The sequence below is a fragment of the Embiotoca jacksoni genome, unplaced genomic scaffold, assembly GCF_022577435.1.
Source record: "Embiotoca jacksoni isolate LCO1_2020_lvr unplaced genomic scaffold, fEmbJac1.0.p SCAF_33, whole genome shotgun sequence".
NCBI classification, from domain to species: Eukaryota; Metazoa; Chordata; class Actinopteri; family Embiotocidae; genus Embiotoca; species Embiotoca jacksoni.
In genome coordinates this window covers 3,509,489-3,529,712 of record NW_027185385.1, presented here as the reverse complement: position 1 = coordinate 3,529,712, position 20,224 = coordinate 3,509,489, and the positions used below count along the sequence as shown (strand labels likewise).

Below are 20,224 nucleotides of genomic sequence, written 5' to 3'. Positions count from 1 at the left end.
TCTGTACAGAGATAAGCACAGAGAGGAGACACAGATTGCTTCTATTTGAAGAAATAATACATGCTTGTGCATACATTAGTGTCAACACTGTCTCCTGGAAATTACCTTTCAATACAACTATTCTATTAGATTTGGGTGAAATGTACTGAGTGGCTGGATTACATCTAGAAACCACATTTTTTGTTTGTTTGTTTTGTTTTTAATGAATTAAGCATCAAATGTATGAACTGCATCTGAGTTGCCAGAAGGTGAAAGGGGTAGATTGTGGAAGTAAAAAGCATTTGACTCTCAGAGACCCCAGAGACTGGGATTCACATCCAGACTCTCATCTGTGCTTTAGGCAACAGACCACTTTGATTACGTTTGGGGAAAGGTTTTGGTCAAATGTAGATAAACATATTATGTCTCACTGTGGACTTTATTCTGTGTTTTTTAAGACAGAAGGCAGTTGCCTGTAACCAGTCCGACTCTTTGTGTCAAAGAGTCACAAGTGGGACTTTGATGTCTACAAAAACTGTGACACCAATGAGGCGACTGTTGAAGAGATTGGACTATCTACTTGTTGACTCATGTTGCTATTTTGTGATCTGGGTCCCAAGAGCTTCTTTTGTCATCTGTGCTGCATTTATTAGTCACAGAACCCTGCAGTCACTGTATTAACAACAGACGGTGAGCCAGTCTCCCATACCATGCTTAAGGCTAGGTCCACGTACACATATATTATCTTCAAACTTCTTCCTGCCAGCCAATTACAAAGCACCATTACTGAACTTTGGTGTTTGAATTTTCTCTTGTTTCTCTCAATAAAGGACCGATGGGAGAAAACAACAAAGCATGTCTTTGTAAGGTTCCGAAATACGTCAGCCTTAAAATATTTGTCTCCCCTACGTTGATAGGACAAAGACAAACCACTAGACTCTAAGGATTGGACATGGTTTTGAGATTGCAAGTCAGTTGCCTTCCATTACACAGGATATCAGTGGGATTGTGAAAGAAGCACTCCTCTTGTGTGGGTCGGCCCTGGGTTGGGGACAAACCAATATTTGTAAAGCCAAGTTAAAGAGAGATGAGAATTGGATCTTCCCAAGAAGTCTGCTTTTGAAATAAATGATATGCAGATTTTGAATTTTTCTTCAACACTTGCAGTTGATTGCACGCTCCTGTAACTTCATCAATTTGGTCCAGATTTTGTTCAGAATATGTTTCTTTGGAGATGAGTGAAACCATGGAGACATGAGCTGGCATGTGGTTTTGTGTCCAATTAAAAAGTTAAAATTACTAAAGATCATAAAACAAGACTGAGGGCTCTATTTTTGTGAAATGCAACTAACACAAGAGGCACTCTAACAGTTTAGTACTTCCCTGACCTTCAAATTTGATTTGCCCATGTGTGATACGTTGGTGTCCATGCAGAGTACACGGGGTACAGATGGGAGGAGGGGTGCAAACAGGTGGGAGGTTCATCGAAATGACGCTGTCCCAAAATATTATTTTGGTATTTCAGTGGAAAATGTGTCTCCTAGACTTTGCAATGAGAATGTGTGTCTCTGAAACTAATCTGCTTTTGGTATCACAATGTGTTTAAATCAGTATTAAAAAAAATAACTTTTATCGTGGTGAAAGCAGGAACACCTGTAAATCGGTCTCCACTTATCTTAAAATCAATGAGTAATTCCTACACTGTCTTGTCCACAGCTGCTTTCTACGAAACGAGTAGCTTCATTTCCAGTTCACTGAATCCCCACGCTCATCTGAAGACAGTGGGACACAAATGGGAGTGCAATGCCATTATGTACAAAATGTGCAATTCACCTTTATTAAATCACATGAAAATAAAAACAGGCCACTACAGAATAACAGCTCACACCTCTACACAACATCAGAAGGGTCCATTAACTCAGCATTTCATAATCCTGTTCATCACAGCCTCCTTTCCTGCAAGGTAAATCTAATAGAATTATGGCTAAAATAGAAATAGATTATGTAAACTGCTTTAGCAAGCTTTTTTTTTCTCCTTTCTTTTACTGTGCCAGTTAACTGTTGTTTAAAAACACGTTCTGCCTTGCTGCACATTTTTAGTGTTGTGGGTCCATGCAATGCAGTCGGCACCATTCAGACACCAATCTTGCGACGTGTCATTTCATTTGTTGAGCTGTTATCACCATCACTGTCTTCACTGAGATTGGCTGAGCCGTTTTAGAGCCAGAGATGGAATAGGCTGAGCGAGTATTTATTAATCAGTACACTCTTGAATCTATATTCAACTCCACAGCATTTGTGGACTTTGCGCTGCTGAACATCAAGAACCAAAATTGCAGGGTAAAATGGAGCTAGCCACACAGTCTGCACATCAACATCCAGGCACTAAATTGAAAGATTATCAATGTCTGCACCATCTCGTCTGAAAGTCGTAAAGATATTTCACATTTGGCCCATACATTTTTACTCAATGGCGCACACCTAAGTTTGGTCACCAGGAATTCCACCACATCACTATTTAAAATATTTCATGACATTGCATTCAGTACTGGTCATTCTGGTCCATATTCAGTGTGGTGCGCACAATAATACCAAACAGCAGAGAAAGCAAAGCAGAGAGCTGTCTCAGAAAGTCAGGAACAAAATGATATCCAAACATGTTAAAGGTAAACGTTATAAGATCATATGTAGGTTTTTTTGGTTGTTTTTGGGTTACTTTCCTGAATCTGTGCAAGGCACAATGAAAGGTCAAAGCTATCAAGGCATTCTGGAGAGAAGAGAGAACTACATGAAAATTTAGAGTAGAAAAAACTGCTGACCAGTGTCAGAAAACTGTGTATCAGTCACAGTCAGGTCCTTCAACAGAATAATGAGTCAAAACACCCAGCAAAACACCCACCTTAAACCATCCAACAATGGCTAAGAGCAAAACATTGGACAATTCTGAAGTAGCCTCCATGAACCCTGATCTGAGTTCTATCAAACGCCGGTGGAAGCAGCTGAAACATGCAGTCTGGAGAAGGCGGCCTTCAAACCGGAGACTGGAGCAGTTTGCTGAGGAAGAGTGGACTGAACTACCCGTTGACAGGTGCAGAAGCCTCACTGAGCGCTACAGAAGTCATTTGTTTGCAGTGATTGCCTCTGAAGGTTGTGAAACACAATATTTTGTCAAATCAATTTTGTCATTTCCATTTTTATGTGTCATTATTTATAACATTATGTTGAGTCAAAAATCAAAAGTAAAGTCAGATTTGTATTAAATATGAAACAAACAATGATAGAGACTGATTACTTTTGTCAGTTTAAAATTATTTCAGATAAAATTGTGCTTTTTGTTAATTTGTTTGGTTTGTCTTTTCTGTTTTGGTGTTTTGGAAGGTTACCAACAAATTTGTCAATTGATTTCTATCAGATGTTTTAAGGATTTTAAAAATAAATGAACGATTGGCTGCAGGTCAACAGTTGTCTAAGATACCTCTAATGAGAGTGTGCGTTTTTTAAGTAGGCTACAGATTTATTTCTCGAAAACTTATGAGTCAGCAGTAAGTAGCCTGTTAATAAAAACAGACTGATCAGATCTGTAAGTGGTTCCACTAGGATAGAGTTGTAGGGGCAGAGGAAGCATGAATGCTGATTCCTGTCGATTCCTTGGAGACTGTAAAGAATAAGGGCCTGATTCACTTAAGGTTTTAAAATGACGTGCAATCTTCACACCACCCGCAAAAAAAAATGTCCAAGTTGATCTTCTAACGACGTGCAGTGATGATTGCGTCTTTCAAATGTGTAATTTAACACACGTTATCCATTTTGCGTGTTTGCCTGAATGCATTTGTAATATTTCTACTTGAACATGCAAAATACTGGGATGGGAAATGCAGATACATAATCGTAGCACCCGCAACGATATTTATCAAACCTGAAAGTAGAAACAGGAGAAGTGATTGTTGTGTATTTTAGTACGACTGAAAGAAACGTATTAATCAGGTGCACAAATCTGGAGAGACGGCTGCTCTTATTGTGGTGAGAAGGAGATGTAGAGAAACTAAAGAATACGTAGAGAACGTGGTTTTACACCCGTGGAAAGATTTTTGAGATGACAGAGGGAAAAATTATTCAGACATATCGTCTGCCCAGCAATGACACTTCTGAGTTATTGAACGAACTGAATGATGATTTAAAGCCAATAATAAGGAGGAGCCACAAAATACCAGTAATGACAGAACTTCTTACGACTCAGCATTGTGCTGCCTCTGGGTCGTTTGGGTGAGCTGTCCAAGGTCCCGCAGAATTCACAGTAGCTTCATCAGGTTAACGAGCACTCGCGAGGCACTGAATGAAAAGTCACCTGCTCAGCACAGAAAGATCTGGGCCTGCTGATCTTTGTTTGTTAGAGGATCTCATCCACTGTCCCTCCTGTTTTATTTTCCCAACATTTTTATAATAAACCATTTTTTTTTCTTTGTTTTGTTTTTTCGCCTAATATCTTGCCATCTTCTTATAATTTCATCTATTGATCTTTGTTATTCCCACAGCATTGACTTCCTCGCTGACAATCTCCTATATAGTGTTTTTTTCTTCTTATATTTATATGTATTAATTCCAGTGGGATGAGATGTCCTTCTGCTTTTTGCGGTCATTCTGTTAGAACGGCTGGAATCACTTTAAAACGCGATTTGCACTTGATATCAAAGAGGCAATTATTCTTAGTAAATCACCCGCCAAATGGGTGCAATATAAATGTGCAATTTTTTTGAATAAACATGCAATTTAGTACCCTTTATTTGAGATCTTAGTAAATCAGGCCCTAAGAGTAGATAATTCCAGTTTGTGCAATGACCAGTAATTTTCCACAGCTTTAAATTATTTCTCGGTATTAACTTTATATTTTTTCTTCTTCTGGTCGGTTTTACTGGAGTTGAACAGATCTACCGGAACAATAACCACACAAGTTGAGGCAGTCATTCTCTAACTCAATAAAAATCATCAGTAAGAAATCCCCAGCTTCAACTTTGCAGCACACTGTGAGTGTGGCAACTTAAAGATGCGATTTGAGCTTGTGATTTGTGGTAAACTGCTATCGTTACTGACTGTATGTGAACATGCTAGATGATACTTTCATGTCCAGGTGCTGACAGGTTCTGTGGCATTGCTGACACAAAACAGCCTCATCAATGACTGCTGTAAAGTTCAATAAGTTATCGATTCCTCCTGTGGTGTGATATTTTCAAATGTTGATTTGACATCATCCCATCATACATTCTGTTGTACATTCATACAGCAGCTGTAAGAGTAGCTGGATGAGGAGATGGAGTGTTTACCAGCAGGGAGTCGGAGGATTGAGGACTGCTGACTCATTGAGGCACTGACGCATTCTTGGCTTGCTGGTTTATGAAAAACATAACATTGGTTTGTGCATTAAGAACCATCGGTCCTTGATGTTTCTCCGTGCACTTTATTGCCGGCTTTCAACCATTACAACATCCGTATTTTAATGGTGCATTCAGTATGTCATTATTCCTTATCTGCTCATTTATGTGGGCGATGAATGCCCACATAAAGTAGCACTGATCATATTGTGGCTCATGTTATAGGCCTATTTGCTTTGAGTTCATCCTGTGCATTGCAGATATTTTCTGTCTTTCTCTTTAGACATTTTGGGTTTAGAGCAAAGGCTCAACATTTTTGTGTTGCTGTCATTTACATGACCACGTAGGGGCAGTTACTGTACAAAAGAGGGCTAGATAACTTTAGCGAGGTGTGGCGTTTGTGCCGTAAAGCATACACCAACATACATGTGTACAAATTCACAATTTATTTCATTTATTTCAACTAACTGTGAAAACAAACGTATCAACATATAATTGAAAGTTACACGGATAATTTACTTAAATTTGAACAGCTCACACTGCTGTCACTGCTCCTGTCCGTGTCTGCCTGCAGTTTTTCTAAGTGGGGATATGGTGCTCGGGTTAGTGACCATCAGCTGGACACTACTTTTCATAATGCATTGTGGGATACTTTTAAATCCACTATATAGTGGAAAAAAATGTGCTAGTGAGATTTCAAACCGCACTACAACACCACAAGAAGAATATGTTTTTGCATTGTTTTGCTGAAATATGCAAGGCCTTCCCTGAAAAAGACATCGTCTTCCAAAACATGTATATATTTTTCAGTATGAATGATGGCTTTCATGATGTGCGATCTACATGCTGGCGGAGACGTAAGGCGCAAGTTCACTTCAAAATGAATACAATACACCGGCATATCTTCAATGACACCAAAATAGGAATGCACCGGAAAATGCACTGGGTCTGAGTTGGGAAGGAAAATAGGGCACCATGAGTTAGACAATGGTCAAAATGGCCTAATGGTGATGTTTCTGAGATGTGAGCTATCCACTTATCTGTGGGAAATGTTAATATGAATTGACTGGATTCAACAGCTGGTTTCATTGCTGCCTTAACTGCTCTCTTTCTGCTCTGAAGTAAACAACAAATATATTTTTGTTCCCCACCCTCCTAAAGGTATGATCTATTATAATTGAATGTAAATACATTGTGATGTAGGATGATAGCAAGGAAGCAGAGCCATCCATTGGCCAAATTACAGTTTTATTTTAGTATACCACGCTGGCCTGAAGAGTAGAGCTGTTTATAATTGAATAAATGTGGATTACAACCTGTGGATTACAAACTGCAATTATGAAGGGTGCTTTGGTGACTTGCCACCCTGGGGCTGCCCACCATGCATTTGTGACATCAGTGGTTTAAACCAGGTCTCTTTGCATCTTCCTTGCATCTTTTATGTTCTTTGTTATGTTTTTTTTCATGGTGAATAAATCAAAGGTCTTAAAACTAATCTTTTATAGACACAGTTTAGATCACAAACTATGTTCTCTGCTGTGCATCTGTGCAATGAGATAACTGAAGGTGTGTGTGTGTGTGTGTGTGCGTGTCCCTGTATTTGTGCGCCATGTGACATTTTGTGCAACACCAAACCGATTTAGAATCTTTATGTTGAACAAGTTATTTTTCAGAAGCAGCCCCATTCAAAGGTATTCTCTTTTCGTCATGATCAAAATGGATTCACTGGCTGCTTGCTTATCTTTATTTATCTGTTTATAATCCATAACTGAGAAAATCTATTGAAATTATGTTATTCTTTTTTCACAGGTTCCAACAAAACTACGATTCATGGATGTGTATTGGTTGTAGTTTAGTGTAGGATGTAAATAGACTAGCATCACCTTGAGAAGTTGTCATTTTGATTTTCCTCCAACAAGATAGAAGGCAATGATTGAGTTTTTTTTTGTTGTTTTCATGTTTTTCTGTCAAATTGTTTGCTTTCAAAGTGCTGACTTCTAGCTGCTATTTTATCGTAACCTTTTTCTTATCAGTTTTATCTCTTATATTAGACTGAAGGCTTGGGAAGCTTATTTAGAATACAAAGACTCAGTGCACAGTTGTCACACAGACTCTGAGAGAGAGCAGCAGAGAAGAACATGTCCCAGTCCTTCCTGAAGTCCAAACTTCTGTTTCAGTATCTCCCAGCTGCAGTGCAACTGTCCTCCAGCCTGGGGCCATTCAGTGTGTGCCCAGGTATTGCAAGCACTCCAGGGTGTTAAAAAGAGTGAATTAAATAAATAAAGTTCCTGTGGTGTGTGTGTGTGTGTGTGTGTGTGTGTGTGTGTGTGTGTGTGTGTGTGTGTGTGTGTGTGTGTGTGTGTGTGTGTCCGCATAAAGATTGATGATTTCAGACCGAGTCTGGGGCTCTCATACAGCCGTGACCCAGCTCCCCCTCACCTTTGATAGATAGATGGCTTTAGGGGCTTGTGGCGGATCAGAAGTGATCCTTGGTATCTTCTACAGACCGCACAACCTGACTGCAAAGTTTGTCAGCCCATGCGGCCAGCGACAACCGGTTAAAGCAGCCAGAATGAACATGCACATGATTGAATTTGGCCTAGGAGCAATACAAGTTTTCCTGAGCCTGGCTGCAATGGGGGTGGGAAATATTAATTTGAAGCTGAAGGTAATGGAGTTGGGACTTGTAGTTTTTGACCCTTCTGAAGGTGAACGAAAAAAAACGATTTAGTTTAATACACATCGCTCCAAATTTAGATTTCCATGCTGGGGTTAATTTTGTCACCTGCTTAGCTTTTGATGAAAATGTATTTGACAGTTATAGTCATCAAAAAGTAAAGACCTTTAATCTTGCCTCCGTTTTCCAAAATTATTTTTTATTTTAGTTGCTTTGAAGTACATGCCTTAATGTTGGTTGCTATTGACCTAATTTCCTACCAAAACTTAACTGTCTGAAATTAAGCATATGACAAATGATATTTTTTAGTATAATAACCCCCAATCATTCATAAACTATAGACTTCGGAGAAGGTATTATCATTGAAGAATCCAACAAAGAATATTACATTGTCTTTAATCAGTACTTATAAATGCATTACATTAAATGTGGTAGCTTCCACTTTAGCTGTGTGCATTTTATTTATTTTTAAAAGAGAGACATACTTAAATTAAGAAAAGAAAAAAGTTTCCAATTTCATAGTTATCGTGGCCGAGCGTCCCACCCCATCATGTCAGGAACGTGTGGGTAAACACCTGCGCAAAATACAGCCTATTCTCACCCCATGACTGATTGAGCTCCAATATCTGACATCCTGGTGCACTAGGGGAGGCAACCCATAGTCTGCAGTCCTGGTCTCACCTCTGGTCCAGGCCTACCCTGGCAGACCACCGCTGCAGGTGTCTCATGCACAGCAAGTCTAAACACAACACCGGGTGCTCTGCTGACATCCTTCCAAGCAGGGACATCCATCTCCCAGCTGTCACCATGGCAGCCGCCTGCACATGTGCTCTTCTGATAGAAGCGCATTCAGTGTATCAGAGTTCAAACGCGGTCCCAGTTATTGCTTCTGCTGACTCAGCTGCAGTGTACTTTTCTCCAGGTTGACTGTGAGACCTAGCTGCGTGATCTGTTGTATCGCCATGCTTGCTTTCTCAGGAGCGAGGCTCCTCTCCCAGCACAACGAGTTCGGCCACGCTTGGGAGAGCGGTCTGCACAATGTCGTTGAAAGGTGGAGGTTGGCGGAAAACTGTAATTCATAAACCCTCCTGACAATCCTGTCCGTGAGCAGACGGGCAGCGGGACGAGTCGGGGTCCCAGCTTAACTGGGGATAAGAACTCGCCTCAATGCTGTTGCTCTTTTGATGCCGAAGGGGGCCATGTTGAGTGAGGTCAGAGGGTCTGCATAACTGCGCATGTTCTGTGTGCTTGATAATATTTGTATGCACATCATGCGTGAGGTTACTGATGAGCTACAGGTGGTAACTACAGAAGGAGCATCGCAGCTACTATGGTGGATAACTGTCCTAACGTGTGAAAATGGTGGCTCCTCTCTCCGACGTTCCCCAGAAAAACGAGGCTCTGTTCTCATTCACCAGAACCAGGGGAAGAACCACATTGGCATCTGGGTTGGCGCTACAAAAAACCTGCGCGCCTGGCTCGGGCTGGCCGGGCCGGAGCCAGGCACCGCTTGCTAATCCAATGTTACATAAACACAGCACAAACTCTTAACTAATAGTTTAGCAGTAGCCTCACTTTTAGTAACAATGTTGGGTCTGAGGAGCGCTGATAACCCTAATATTAGCACTGACTATACTTGAGCAGCCGTCAGTCTACCACAGGAGCGGTCCTCAGCTGCCCTGAAGCCTTTTCGCGCCGCTTCCAGCCAGTCTATGATGACCTTGATGTCCTCTCCGAACAAAGAGTCCTGGGAGAGGGGCATGTTTTATTGAGCTGGCGTCGCCCAGTCAGAGGTGCCTGTGCAGAACCCAGGATGTGCACATGGAGCGGCTGCCGTTGATGAAGAAGGGCTGTGCCATGCACGGGAAAGCAACCGCAGTTTTTTGGACCTCCACAATCACCTTCGCCGACAACTCGATGCGCTGATGGGCTAATCTAAAGCTGAACATCTGTCCCACTCCGCTGACAAGGACAGGCGGCCGCTAGGCCACAGGTTAGAGGAGGGGAGGAGACAGGTCCTGACTGAATCCTCTATGAGTGGGACACCTTTGTAAATTTGATTGTTTCAGTAAGTTGACTTTTGAATTTTAATAGCAAGTTTCAGGACTTGCTACTTCCACCTGATGTCCCTGGGCGGACAAACACCAACACTTAAAAATACAACGACTACAATTCCAAGTTTCAGTAGCTATTGTTGTAACAAAGAATTTATCAATGATTTATGGACTAATCCTGCTCTCACTTACTGTACCATCTAATGGGATTGTGTTGTCAATAGACGACGATCAAAACGATGTTTGTGTTCTTCAGCAGGCATTTGATTTATTTTTTAATCTAGTATACAGAAGCAGAAACAGAAGTGTGATTCATCCTCCAACACTGCCTGTTATGCAGTAGAGTCTTCACAGCTTTCTCTCACATGCTGAATCATTCATTTACACCGCTGCTTCTTCTATAGTATAACTGAGATATAAAAAGAGTTGTGGCCTGACAGATTAGAGGCAGTCATGGTAGTATTCTTTCTTTGTATGCACAAAAATATGCATGCTATTGACGGGTCAATCTAAGCCATACTGTCACAACAGATTCTCTTCGCTGGCAAACCTCTTCAATAGAAGTAAAGCTGCCTTGTTGCATTCCAGTAATATGTAGAACCCGGAGCTACTGTATTTCTATGATTATTTTTTTTCCATTTACCCCTTTTATGTTTGTTTCTTTCAAAGACGATGATGCATCAAAGGAGGCTTGGCACATTAAGGAATTCCATATGCCAAGGGCTGATAATCAGTAGGAAGATAACTATATATTCACCTTATAGACCAGCATCAACACACGTACCGTTTAAGAGTCAAACTGCACTGCAGCAGCAGTCAGTTCCTTTCCTTCATTTTCTTGTCAGACATTCTTTAAATGAGTGTTCTTTCTCAGTGTTTTGTTTGAATCACAACAGCTTTGTCGCTACTTCATCAAAACATTTCACTCCAACTGCCCATGAAAACACTGGTAACATCATCCCCACTCCCACTCTCCTTTTGGTTATGTTGTCTCCTATCTTCCATTCTGCTTCTATTTCTTCCTCTACCCCTGCTTGGATTCATCAATTTAAATCCTACCTCACCGTATTCCCTCGCTCCCTCTCTTTAAATGCCTATATCCCTCAAGCATCTGCTCTCCTGTCTTTTTTCCCTACCAAAGTTGTTCCCTTTGCCCTGCACACAAATGTCTTTCTCTCTCTTTTCATTTTCTACCCCAATTTCGTCTTTGCCCTTGAGTTTCAGCATGGCATTTCAGGGACACAGAAAGGGTACATTATCTTCTGCCAACGTCTCCCGAGACTTCCTGGCTCTCTTTGCTTTCTTCTCCCAGCCACCTTTTCCTGTGTGGTCTCCCCGATGCCCTGCCATGTCACTTTGATGGCAGTGCAGGACAGGCACTATCTCACTAATGACTCGGTCACAAAGCCAACCGTCCTTTGTAACACAGAATCAAAAATTAGAAAGCCAGTTGTAAAGTTACGAAAAATGAAGTTTGTCCTTGGTGGCAGGGTTGAAAAGATGTATTCGTGGTCATTCTGTTGTACATTTCGCTGTTCTTTGGGAACGCTTACCAATTAAAATGGAGAACCACTATAATGAGTTGTTTGGGTATTTGTCAGAGTTTGGGGAGTGCTGTTTAATGGCTACTGAAGTGTCCCTTGAACTCTGAGTTTCTGCTGTGACAACATTTGTTTTCTCTCTTGTACACATTAATAGGAATTTCTTTCTTTGACACAAAGTATGAGCTGTGGCCCACTTACAGAGTTGGTGGACTGGCAGTCAAGCTGACAACAGAAGCACATGAAGAGGTAGTGAGACCACCAAGGAGAAGACGAGCAAAATGATAATGACTCATTACTTTATTTAGAGAAACAGTAAACGAGGTAAAGGATCCCTTTGAAACTGACTGGGGCTGATTTTCTGCCTTCAGACCTGCTTGCCATCATCAAAGAAGAAATACATTTCCAACTATATCAAGGTATCTTACAGTGCTGAATTAGATGAAGATCAAATCATAACCAATCTATGCCAAAAGCACAACAACAGCTAATTCTTGATATTCTTGTGTATGGCAGGATGATTTGGCAAAAATTACTGACACTGGTGCCAGCACTTTATATTTAATGAGCGGTACACTTAGGTTTATGTTAACCAGAGGATGGATGATGCACTGTATGTTTGTCAGCGAACTCATGATTCATTACGGAGTAATCTAAAAAAAAAAAAAATGCAAATGGTTAATACTGGAACGCTAATATTAGTAGGAAAACACTATTCTAAAATAGATTTTTAAAAAATGCATGAAGTATTATATGAGGTGAAAATACATTGGTAAATGTTTGTTTTGGTCGATGTAGAGTTTGGGTATGTTAAGATAAACACTTGGGGTTTGGTATATCAAAGTGAAGGGACATTTGTTGTCATGGCTATCTCAATGAACATGTTTCAGGCTTGGAAACTAATTGTCATGGTTCAAGAAAAAACACATTGATAGGAAATAGGAAATTAACAACTCTCTCTTGGGCTTTATAGCTGCTAGAAAAGCCAGTTGGTGTTGAAGATGGGTTGATTTCCCAAGGCTCCAAATAAACAGTAAGGTCAACTGTTGAGCTGAAGAATCCTCAAGTGTAATGCAGGTGAAGATGGTATATATTTATATAAATATACACACATGTATACAGGGAGAGACAGAGAGTATCCCTTGTCACCACACCAATGTGCTATATTCTGTCCTTATCCAACCGTACTTTCAGACTGCCATAGCTCTCAGGTTGGGACAGACTTCCTGCCCCAAGAATTGAAGTATCTCATGGTCTTGGGGTCTTGTTTAAGAGTGAGGGTAGGACAGCAAAAGCTACAGATGATTGATACAGCGTCAGCTGTAAAGCAGGACTTTGAGCAGACCGTTTTGGTGAAGATGGAGCTCAACCAGAAGGCAAAACTTTCCATTTACCAGTCGATCTACTGTAAGTTCTGACCCTCACCTATGGTCTTGACCGAAAGAACAACATTACCATGCCTTGGGATCCCCCATGAAGTGCTGAAAAAAAAATGCTAGTTTAACTTCACACATTTGCCTTTGTTCAGTATGGGCGGTTAATGATTATGAAAAATAGTCTCCTCTATCTCCACCCACCCCTTCATCGTTCATCTGCTCAAGATGCGATCTTGATGATATGGAATGCCCCACCCCATATGTTGATGGGATTGGACCCTCGGGTATGTGATGTATGAAACAATGGTTGTTTGAATCCCTTTCATTGCAAAACAAATGCTTAGCCAAAGCCTTAATTGCTTATTTTACTCATCATATGTCTTGTAGCATATAAAAAAAAAATACAACATGTACATTTTAAAAAGGTTAAAAACTTGATTTTCACAGGAAAGGGTCTTTTAAGGGGTAGCACACTATCTTACGTAGAGAGAAAGCTATAAACAGCAATTCAAATATTATTTTAAAACAATTCAAACAGACACAATTTTACTGATAAAAGTAGCCATGAAAGAGCAATCCTACTATATGGCTTTTTACACCTATTACTGCCATGTTTTATTTTCCTTTTTATGTATACATGTATTAAGACTGTTGCCTATAGAGAAACATTTGTATGTCAGTCTGGAGGGCAGCTTGATGTGAACACATTGAGAATGTGCGTCAGCTCCCAGCCTCATCTTGATTAACTCTCCACTGAGGATTTACAGAATGGATTTAACTGACTCTGTGGTCTCTATTGGTAGTATTCTCTCAAGAGAAAAATCCAAGCAGAAAAGGAACAGAGTGGAGCCTGCACACCCATACGAAACCCCCTGATACTCCTCGTCAGGTGATCAGCATGTCAGTGAGGACTTCACTCCATAACAGCCTTCCAAGGAGCAATTCAGTAATGTGCCTAAACCCAGCGAAATGAATCCATGTGTAATTTATTACTGTCACCTTCCAACATCTTGGGGGGAGGCTTGAAGTCATTTATGTCTTTTGTTCTGTACGTTGAGTGCTGTATTAAGTGTCTCTGTCAAGCGTGTCAAATTGATACAAGAAAAAGAAGTGGGGTCGGCATTTCCCCCTGTTTATATTCTCGTATCTCAGTCATAGTCCTGGTGTGCTTACAGGCTTGAGAGACACAAAAAAGAGCAGAATATGAAAACTCTGACAGACAATTGATAATGAGTGGGTGCTGAACAAAGCACTAATCACCAAGTGTTGTAACATACTCCAAAAAATGTTAGTAAGCTCAAGTACCAGTCTTTGTAAGTGCTGAAAGATACAATACATAAGACAGAATTGGGCACATGTCATGATATTTACCAGTGTACATTTTGACACGTGTAGCTGTGTGAATTTTGCCTGTCACGCGTGATCAGATTGCTACAAGCATTAGCGGGATCTGTCTCCACTCCTGCTGCTGCGACGGAACCCAGATCTTTAATTTCTGTATGAGTTGGAGCTGAACTCCTCTTTGTCTTTGCTTTAAACAATTCTCTTTCTTGCTAAGCACCAGAATAATTGATTCTTCTCGAGAGTTGTGCTTGCTTTTAAACTGTGATGCAAAGAAATGTGAATTATAATGGTAACAAGTATTTAAAAGCACTCGTAACCAAACCCTTCCTTCTTCCTGTCCATGCACCAGCGTGATGAGAGGCCTCATGGACAGAGCATGAAAGTACCAAATGAGGCCACAGCTGATGACTCGTCACATTAACTCTGAATGACCCTCTCCACTTTATCCCACTTTGTGTGTGTGATCTGTCACAGGGGACCTGGCATCAGACGATGAGTACCTGGAAATCACATCCATCTCCAGACAGAGAGCAGGGACGTATGAATGCACAGCTGTCAACGATATCGACACAGATGTACAGACTGTGGACATCACCGTCAACTGTGAGTCCACTGCTGAATTGTTTATAAAAGTATATAAATGAATCGTGATGATTTTGTCACGTAATAATTACATAATCATTAATCAAACAAAAATGCCAAATGCCTTTGCTTTGCTTTGCTGCGAACACAATATGAATTAAAACTGCAAGCAGTGATAAGTGGGCCCTTGCACCTGCACCTGCACCTGCACCTGTTGGGGAGCCAGCAGCTCGGGGGTGTACGTGGCCATGGAGTTTACCACACCTGATGCATGTGCCATGTTTCGTGATGTTTGGAGTATCCCTTGACCTTAAACTGCATATTCCTGTCATTGCGAAACATCAATATTTGCCGAATTCCCATGGCAACGCCCTTTGATGAAAACATACGGGCTTCTCAATATACCAGCATCAACGTCTTAAGGCTATTCTGACTCAATTTGAAGTCAATGTGATCAACCAGCTCAAAGAAACACATGAAAGTCTAAAAGATGTAATTTTCTGTTGCCAACAGGTGGCGCTATGACTATGACCAAATATTACCATGCAGTTGCGGGACTGTTATCAAACATGTCAAGTATGAGGAAGAATTGACGATGATATGACAACAAATGACAACATTTCTCTCAAGCTTCTCTGTGGATTTCTACTAAGAACAGGCTGTTTTGTCATCAAGGTGCATTAATACCAATTACCCTCTCTTCTGATTGGCTGACTCTATTCTGAGTGACACATGTTCCAGCTAAACAGGTTTTCCTCGGTCTGATAGCTTTCTAATTTGGCTGCAGTCTAATTTGTGTTTTCTTCAACATAAAAGGTTGGACAGTGGGGTGTGTTGAGGTGGGGGAGGAGGGGGCCACGTGAGCATGGGTTTGTGACATCACAAAGTAAAAGAAGTCCAAATGACAACCAAACGTTACCCATACCTTTACACCACCAGTAGTCTGCACAGTAGACACATGGCAGATTGGTCCATGGATTCTTGCTGTTCACGCCAAATTCTGACCCGCCATCTGCAGCCTCAGCAGAAACGGGCATTCATCGGACCAGGCAACTTCTTTTCCACCCTTCAGATGTCCAGTTATTTTGAGCTTGTGCCCAGAGTTCGGTTCCAAGCAGATACAAGTGATGAAATGTGGTTTGCTGCTCTTGTAGCCCACCCATCTCAAGGTTCGGCATGTTCATTCTGACATGCTCTACTTCTGCTGTAAAGAGTGGGGCTGACAGATAGGTTACGATAATTCAGATGACAGCCCGGCCAGTCTCCAACCGATCTTATCAACACGGTGTTTCTGTCTGAACTGCTGTTCACTGGATGTTTTTAGTTTTTTTGTACCATTCTGAGTAGACTCTGCAGACACTGTTGTGGTGATATTCCAGGAGATCATCAGTTTCAGAAATATTTAAATCAGCCTGTCTGCAACCAACAAACGTGCCACTGTCGAAGGCACTAAGGTCAAATTTTTTTCTACATTCTGATACTGGATGGGAACATTAAGAAACACTCCTGCATCTGCTGGAGTTTATGCATCGCACTGTTGCCACATGAAAAGCTGTTTGGAAAATGATGTATAGATATATATATATATATATATATATAAAACAGAAAACTATATTAATAGTTGATTGTTCTAAAGTAATCTGCAAAAAGTTTGATAATCCAGCCATTGTTAATTTTTTAAGGAAAAATTAGAACATTATCTTAATAACTGTGTAATAAACGGTAGGGATGTGCTGTTTTTCTTTGGCTTATTAATTATGCAGAATGTTCTGGACTCTTTCATTGTTTTGATTATACTTTATTGTAACAACACAAACAGCCCTGAAAAACATGAGACTTTTAGGGCCAATAAACAGGAACTGAGTGCTCGGCCATTGCCAACATTTTGCTTTAACAACTAACTGCTGAAGTCTATTTAATAGCGTGTCTTTGCTGCAGGAGAAAGAAAATCGATTATATCATTAAACCTGGAACAGTTAATTCCCTTTCATCATTCCCTGACACTGTGTAATTTCCCAATGTTAAAGTATTGCATGTATTTTGAACTAATAATTCCTGTTCACTTGTGGTTGTGGTGCAGTGAAAAGCTATGAATCAAAATCCTGGCTGAAGAGGGGGAAATGCCATGACCTCTTTCCTGATATGCTTGACTTGTGCTGTATTGTAGTCCTGAACACGGCACTCATGGGTTGCTGCCTGCTTGTAGATGCTCCAACTGTGTCAGAGGGCAGAGATGTTGGAGTGACTCCGGGCCAGAGAGGAGTGCTGGAGTGTGAGGTGGATGCAGTGCCCGAGGCAGATTTTGAGTGGTATAAAGATGACAGAAGGTAATGGTTTTACATTTGCATTTTAAGTTTGCCAAATGGAAGATGTGTCTGTGTGTGTGTGTATATGTGTGTTTATGTTTACTGACCAGATTTGATTAGTATCTATTGTTATTGGTTATTGACCTGCTGCCAGTCTGAAGTTAAGATTTCTGGTCCTTAATGACTGATTCAATTAGTTCCATAGCTGACTATGCAAGTCACCAAGATAAAACATGAATGACATGGAGTTTTTATTTTGTAATTTTATTTTTTATCCTATTTAGGATCTTCAATGGTTTTGATGGCATGGACATTCTTAATACTGGTTCACTGTCGAAGCTGACATTCTTTAATGTGTCTGACACCGATTATGGCAACTACACCTGCGTCGCCATCAACAAACTCGGGAGCACAAACACAAGTTTCCTTCTGTATGGTGAGTATATTTATAGGAGGTTTCAAGAGGAAGTAAACTGTAGCAGAGATACTGTAGTGTATCATTCTGTTTCTAAAGACTGAATATACAAATATGAAAAGATAGGGCCACAGTCTGCTTTTATGACACCAACATCCAGTGGTCAGTGCTTAGAGTTTGTTGGTCAAGCCATGGATGTATTAAAATAAATGGATCCTGTGTTCCTATTGGCACACAATTCTGTCTAAAAAAAAATGTCAGCCTTCCATTTTTTTCTGACCGTCTGAGCAGTGGTTACTAACCTCCACAGTTCTGTCTGATGAAGTAGGCTACACCCTTCATCACCAGATCGTTTTAGATTGATTATTATTCAGCAGATAATGATGGACATTGTTACAATGTCAAAGTTAACTGTCAATATTGAAGTTGGTTTGTTTAAGTTTTCTTGTTTTGTACAACTACCACTTGGAGCTGGATTTTCCAGTAATTTTTCTGTAAATTGTAGCTTTTCGATATCAACAATGTATGCTTTAGCATGACTATCTAGTCATGACCTATTTCCATCGATCCAATACTTTTAGCTACCTTTTTTAAACTATTATCCATTACCAAATTATTTTAATAGCTCATATATTACTTTTAGCTATCTATTTTTTTATGTCTCTTAGCTTCACAAGTATATATAAGATAGTTTTACATTTGTATCTATCATTTTCAACTATGCATCCATTTCTTTTCGCTTAGTTTTTCTCTTTGCTTACTCCACCAGCCTGCTTTCTCTTTTTTTCAATTTCATCACACATTGCTCAGATGTTATAGTTGACATATGGTAAAGAAAAGAGTTCACATGAACAGACCTATCCAAAATCCCACAGGCAGGTTTGATGGCTGTTCTACGTATTTAATCCCACTGAAATAAATGATTAAAATTAGATTATTTTTTAGTGAATAAAATAATATTTAATAATTCAAATTAATCTGGTCTAGTAATCTAGCCAGCCGTGAAAGGTCACAGTGTGTGATACTCTGTCATTTACGCACAAAAGATTAGAGCAATTTACACACAGCAGTTTACGCCATTTAGTAAACAATTGAAAAGTAAATTAGGTACACTTAAGGCTGCTGATGTGGTTTACTTATTCACACCATAACATCAGTGACGCTTGGAGCATATTGCTTTTTGTTAGTATTGTTAAAAAGTGAATTATGTCGGGAGTTTTAATTGTGAGTAATATACTTCTGCTCACTCCCCAACATCACTCCAACACCTGATTTCACTATATTGGATGAGTGTTCTTTGTTCACTTTAAATAATGCCAATGTCGGGCATCAACAAGATGCAGGTTTTTGCCATATCTACCTTCTTATAGTGGGGCATTTAGTGGTGAGGTTGCAGATTGCAACCAGCTAAACACCCCTCACTTCACCCTTCCCCTTGCAAGGTTGTAGGAGAATGTACGGTTGCTGCGAAACAAGTGAAAAAAGGGAAAAGGCCCTCTCAAGAGCTGGTGTTGGGTTTGTCCCAGAAATGGTGCAACATTGCGCGTTCTGTGGACATAGAGGACATAATCTCTATTTACATATGGAAGGCTCATTGTAAGATAACAAAAATACAAGTTTTAGTTTCAAGTGATTATAAACTAATACAAACACAATTATGACTATTATATTATATTTTTTTTCCAAAACATCCATCAAAATCCTACACACTTGTCCTTTGAGAGTATTACTATAATAAATGTATTGCTTAATTATAAACTCTCATGCACACATTGAAAAAAAAAAAAAAAAGTAAAAAAAAAAAAAATGCTTTAAACTGCATTAATGTAAAAGACACGTATCATAAATCAGGGGTGGGCAAACTTTTTGGCTCGGGGGCCACATTGACTTTTAAAATTTGACAGATGGGCCGGGCCAGCACCAGATGTATACATATCAAACATAAACATAAAAAAGGCATTACAGTGTTAATACGTATATTCACTTTTAGTGGGAACAGTGTTGTTGATCACCCTTCTTTGCCAGTGCATCGAAGTCTGGTGTTAGTTTTGTTGTGGCAATTCTCAGAACAGATCTGAGGTGTTCATCACTCAACTGGGATCTGTGAGGTGCTTTGTTGGTGTTCATCACACTAAAAGTCTGTTCACACACGTACGTAGAGACAAACAACACCAGCATCTTCTGGGACATCTTCTGGGACATCTTCTGGGACATCTTCTGGATGTTTGGAAATTTGGCTGCTTTAATGAAGCATAAAACTCATCCAGTTTAAGAGAGTTCAACTTCTCCTTTCAGACGGTGTCACATTGGAGATCAATCAGTTCCAACTGCAACTCCTGTGGCACCGTTTCAGGGTCTTGTGTGAAGGGACATGAGACCAGCTGAAGGGACAGGACACCAGCTGAAGGGACACGACACCAGCTGAAGTGACTTGTCAATTTTTCCAAAATCAGAGAACCGATGGCAGAATTCTCCGTGCAGGTTGTCCAGTGATTTCCTGTATGTCTTCATGTCGAGGACGTCTTTCAGCGTAGCCAGCGTGGGGAAATGAGCAAATGACTTGTTTGACATTTGCTTTGAGAAT

General features: G+C 40.3%; 1 protein-coding gene across 3 annotated transcripts in view; it reads left to right on the top strand.

Annotated features, from left to right (window-relative positions):
* Positions 1–20,224, top strand: part of ntm (neurotrimin) — a 438,955-nt gene that overhangs the window by 407,589 nt on the left and 11,142 nt on the right. For all 3 annotated transcript variants that reach the window (XM_069165071.1, XM_069165070.1, XM_069165069.1), the window contains 3 exons: positions 14,812–14,940; positions 17,126–17,246; positions 17,510–17,661. In XM_069165071.1, coding sequence (XP_069021172.1) covers positions 14,812–14,940; positions 17,126–17,246; positions 17,510–17,661 — 402 coding nt within the window. The remainder of the gene's footprint in view (positions 1–14,811; positions 14,941–17,125; positions 17,247–17,509; positions 17,662–20,224) is intronic.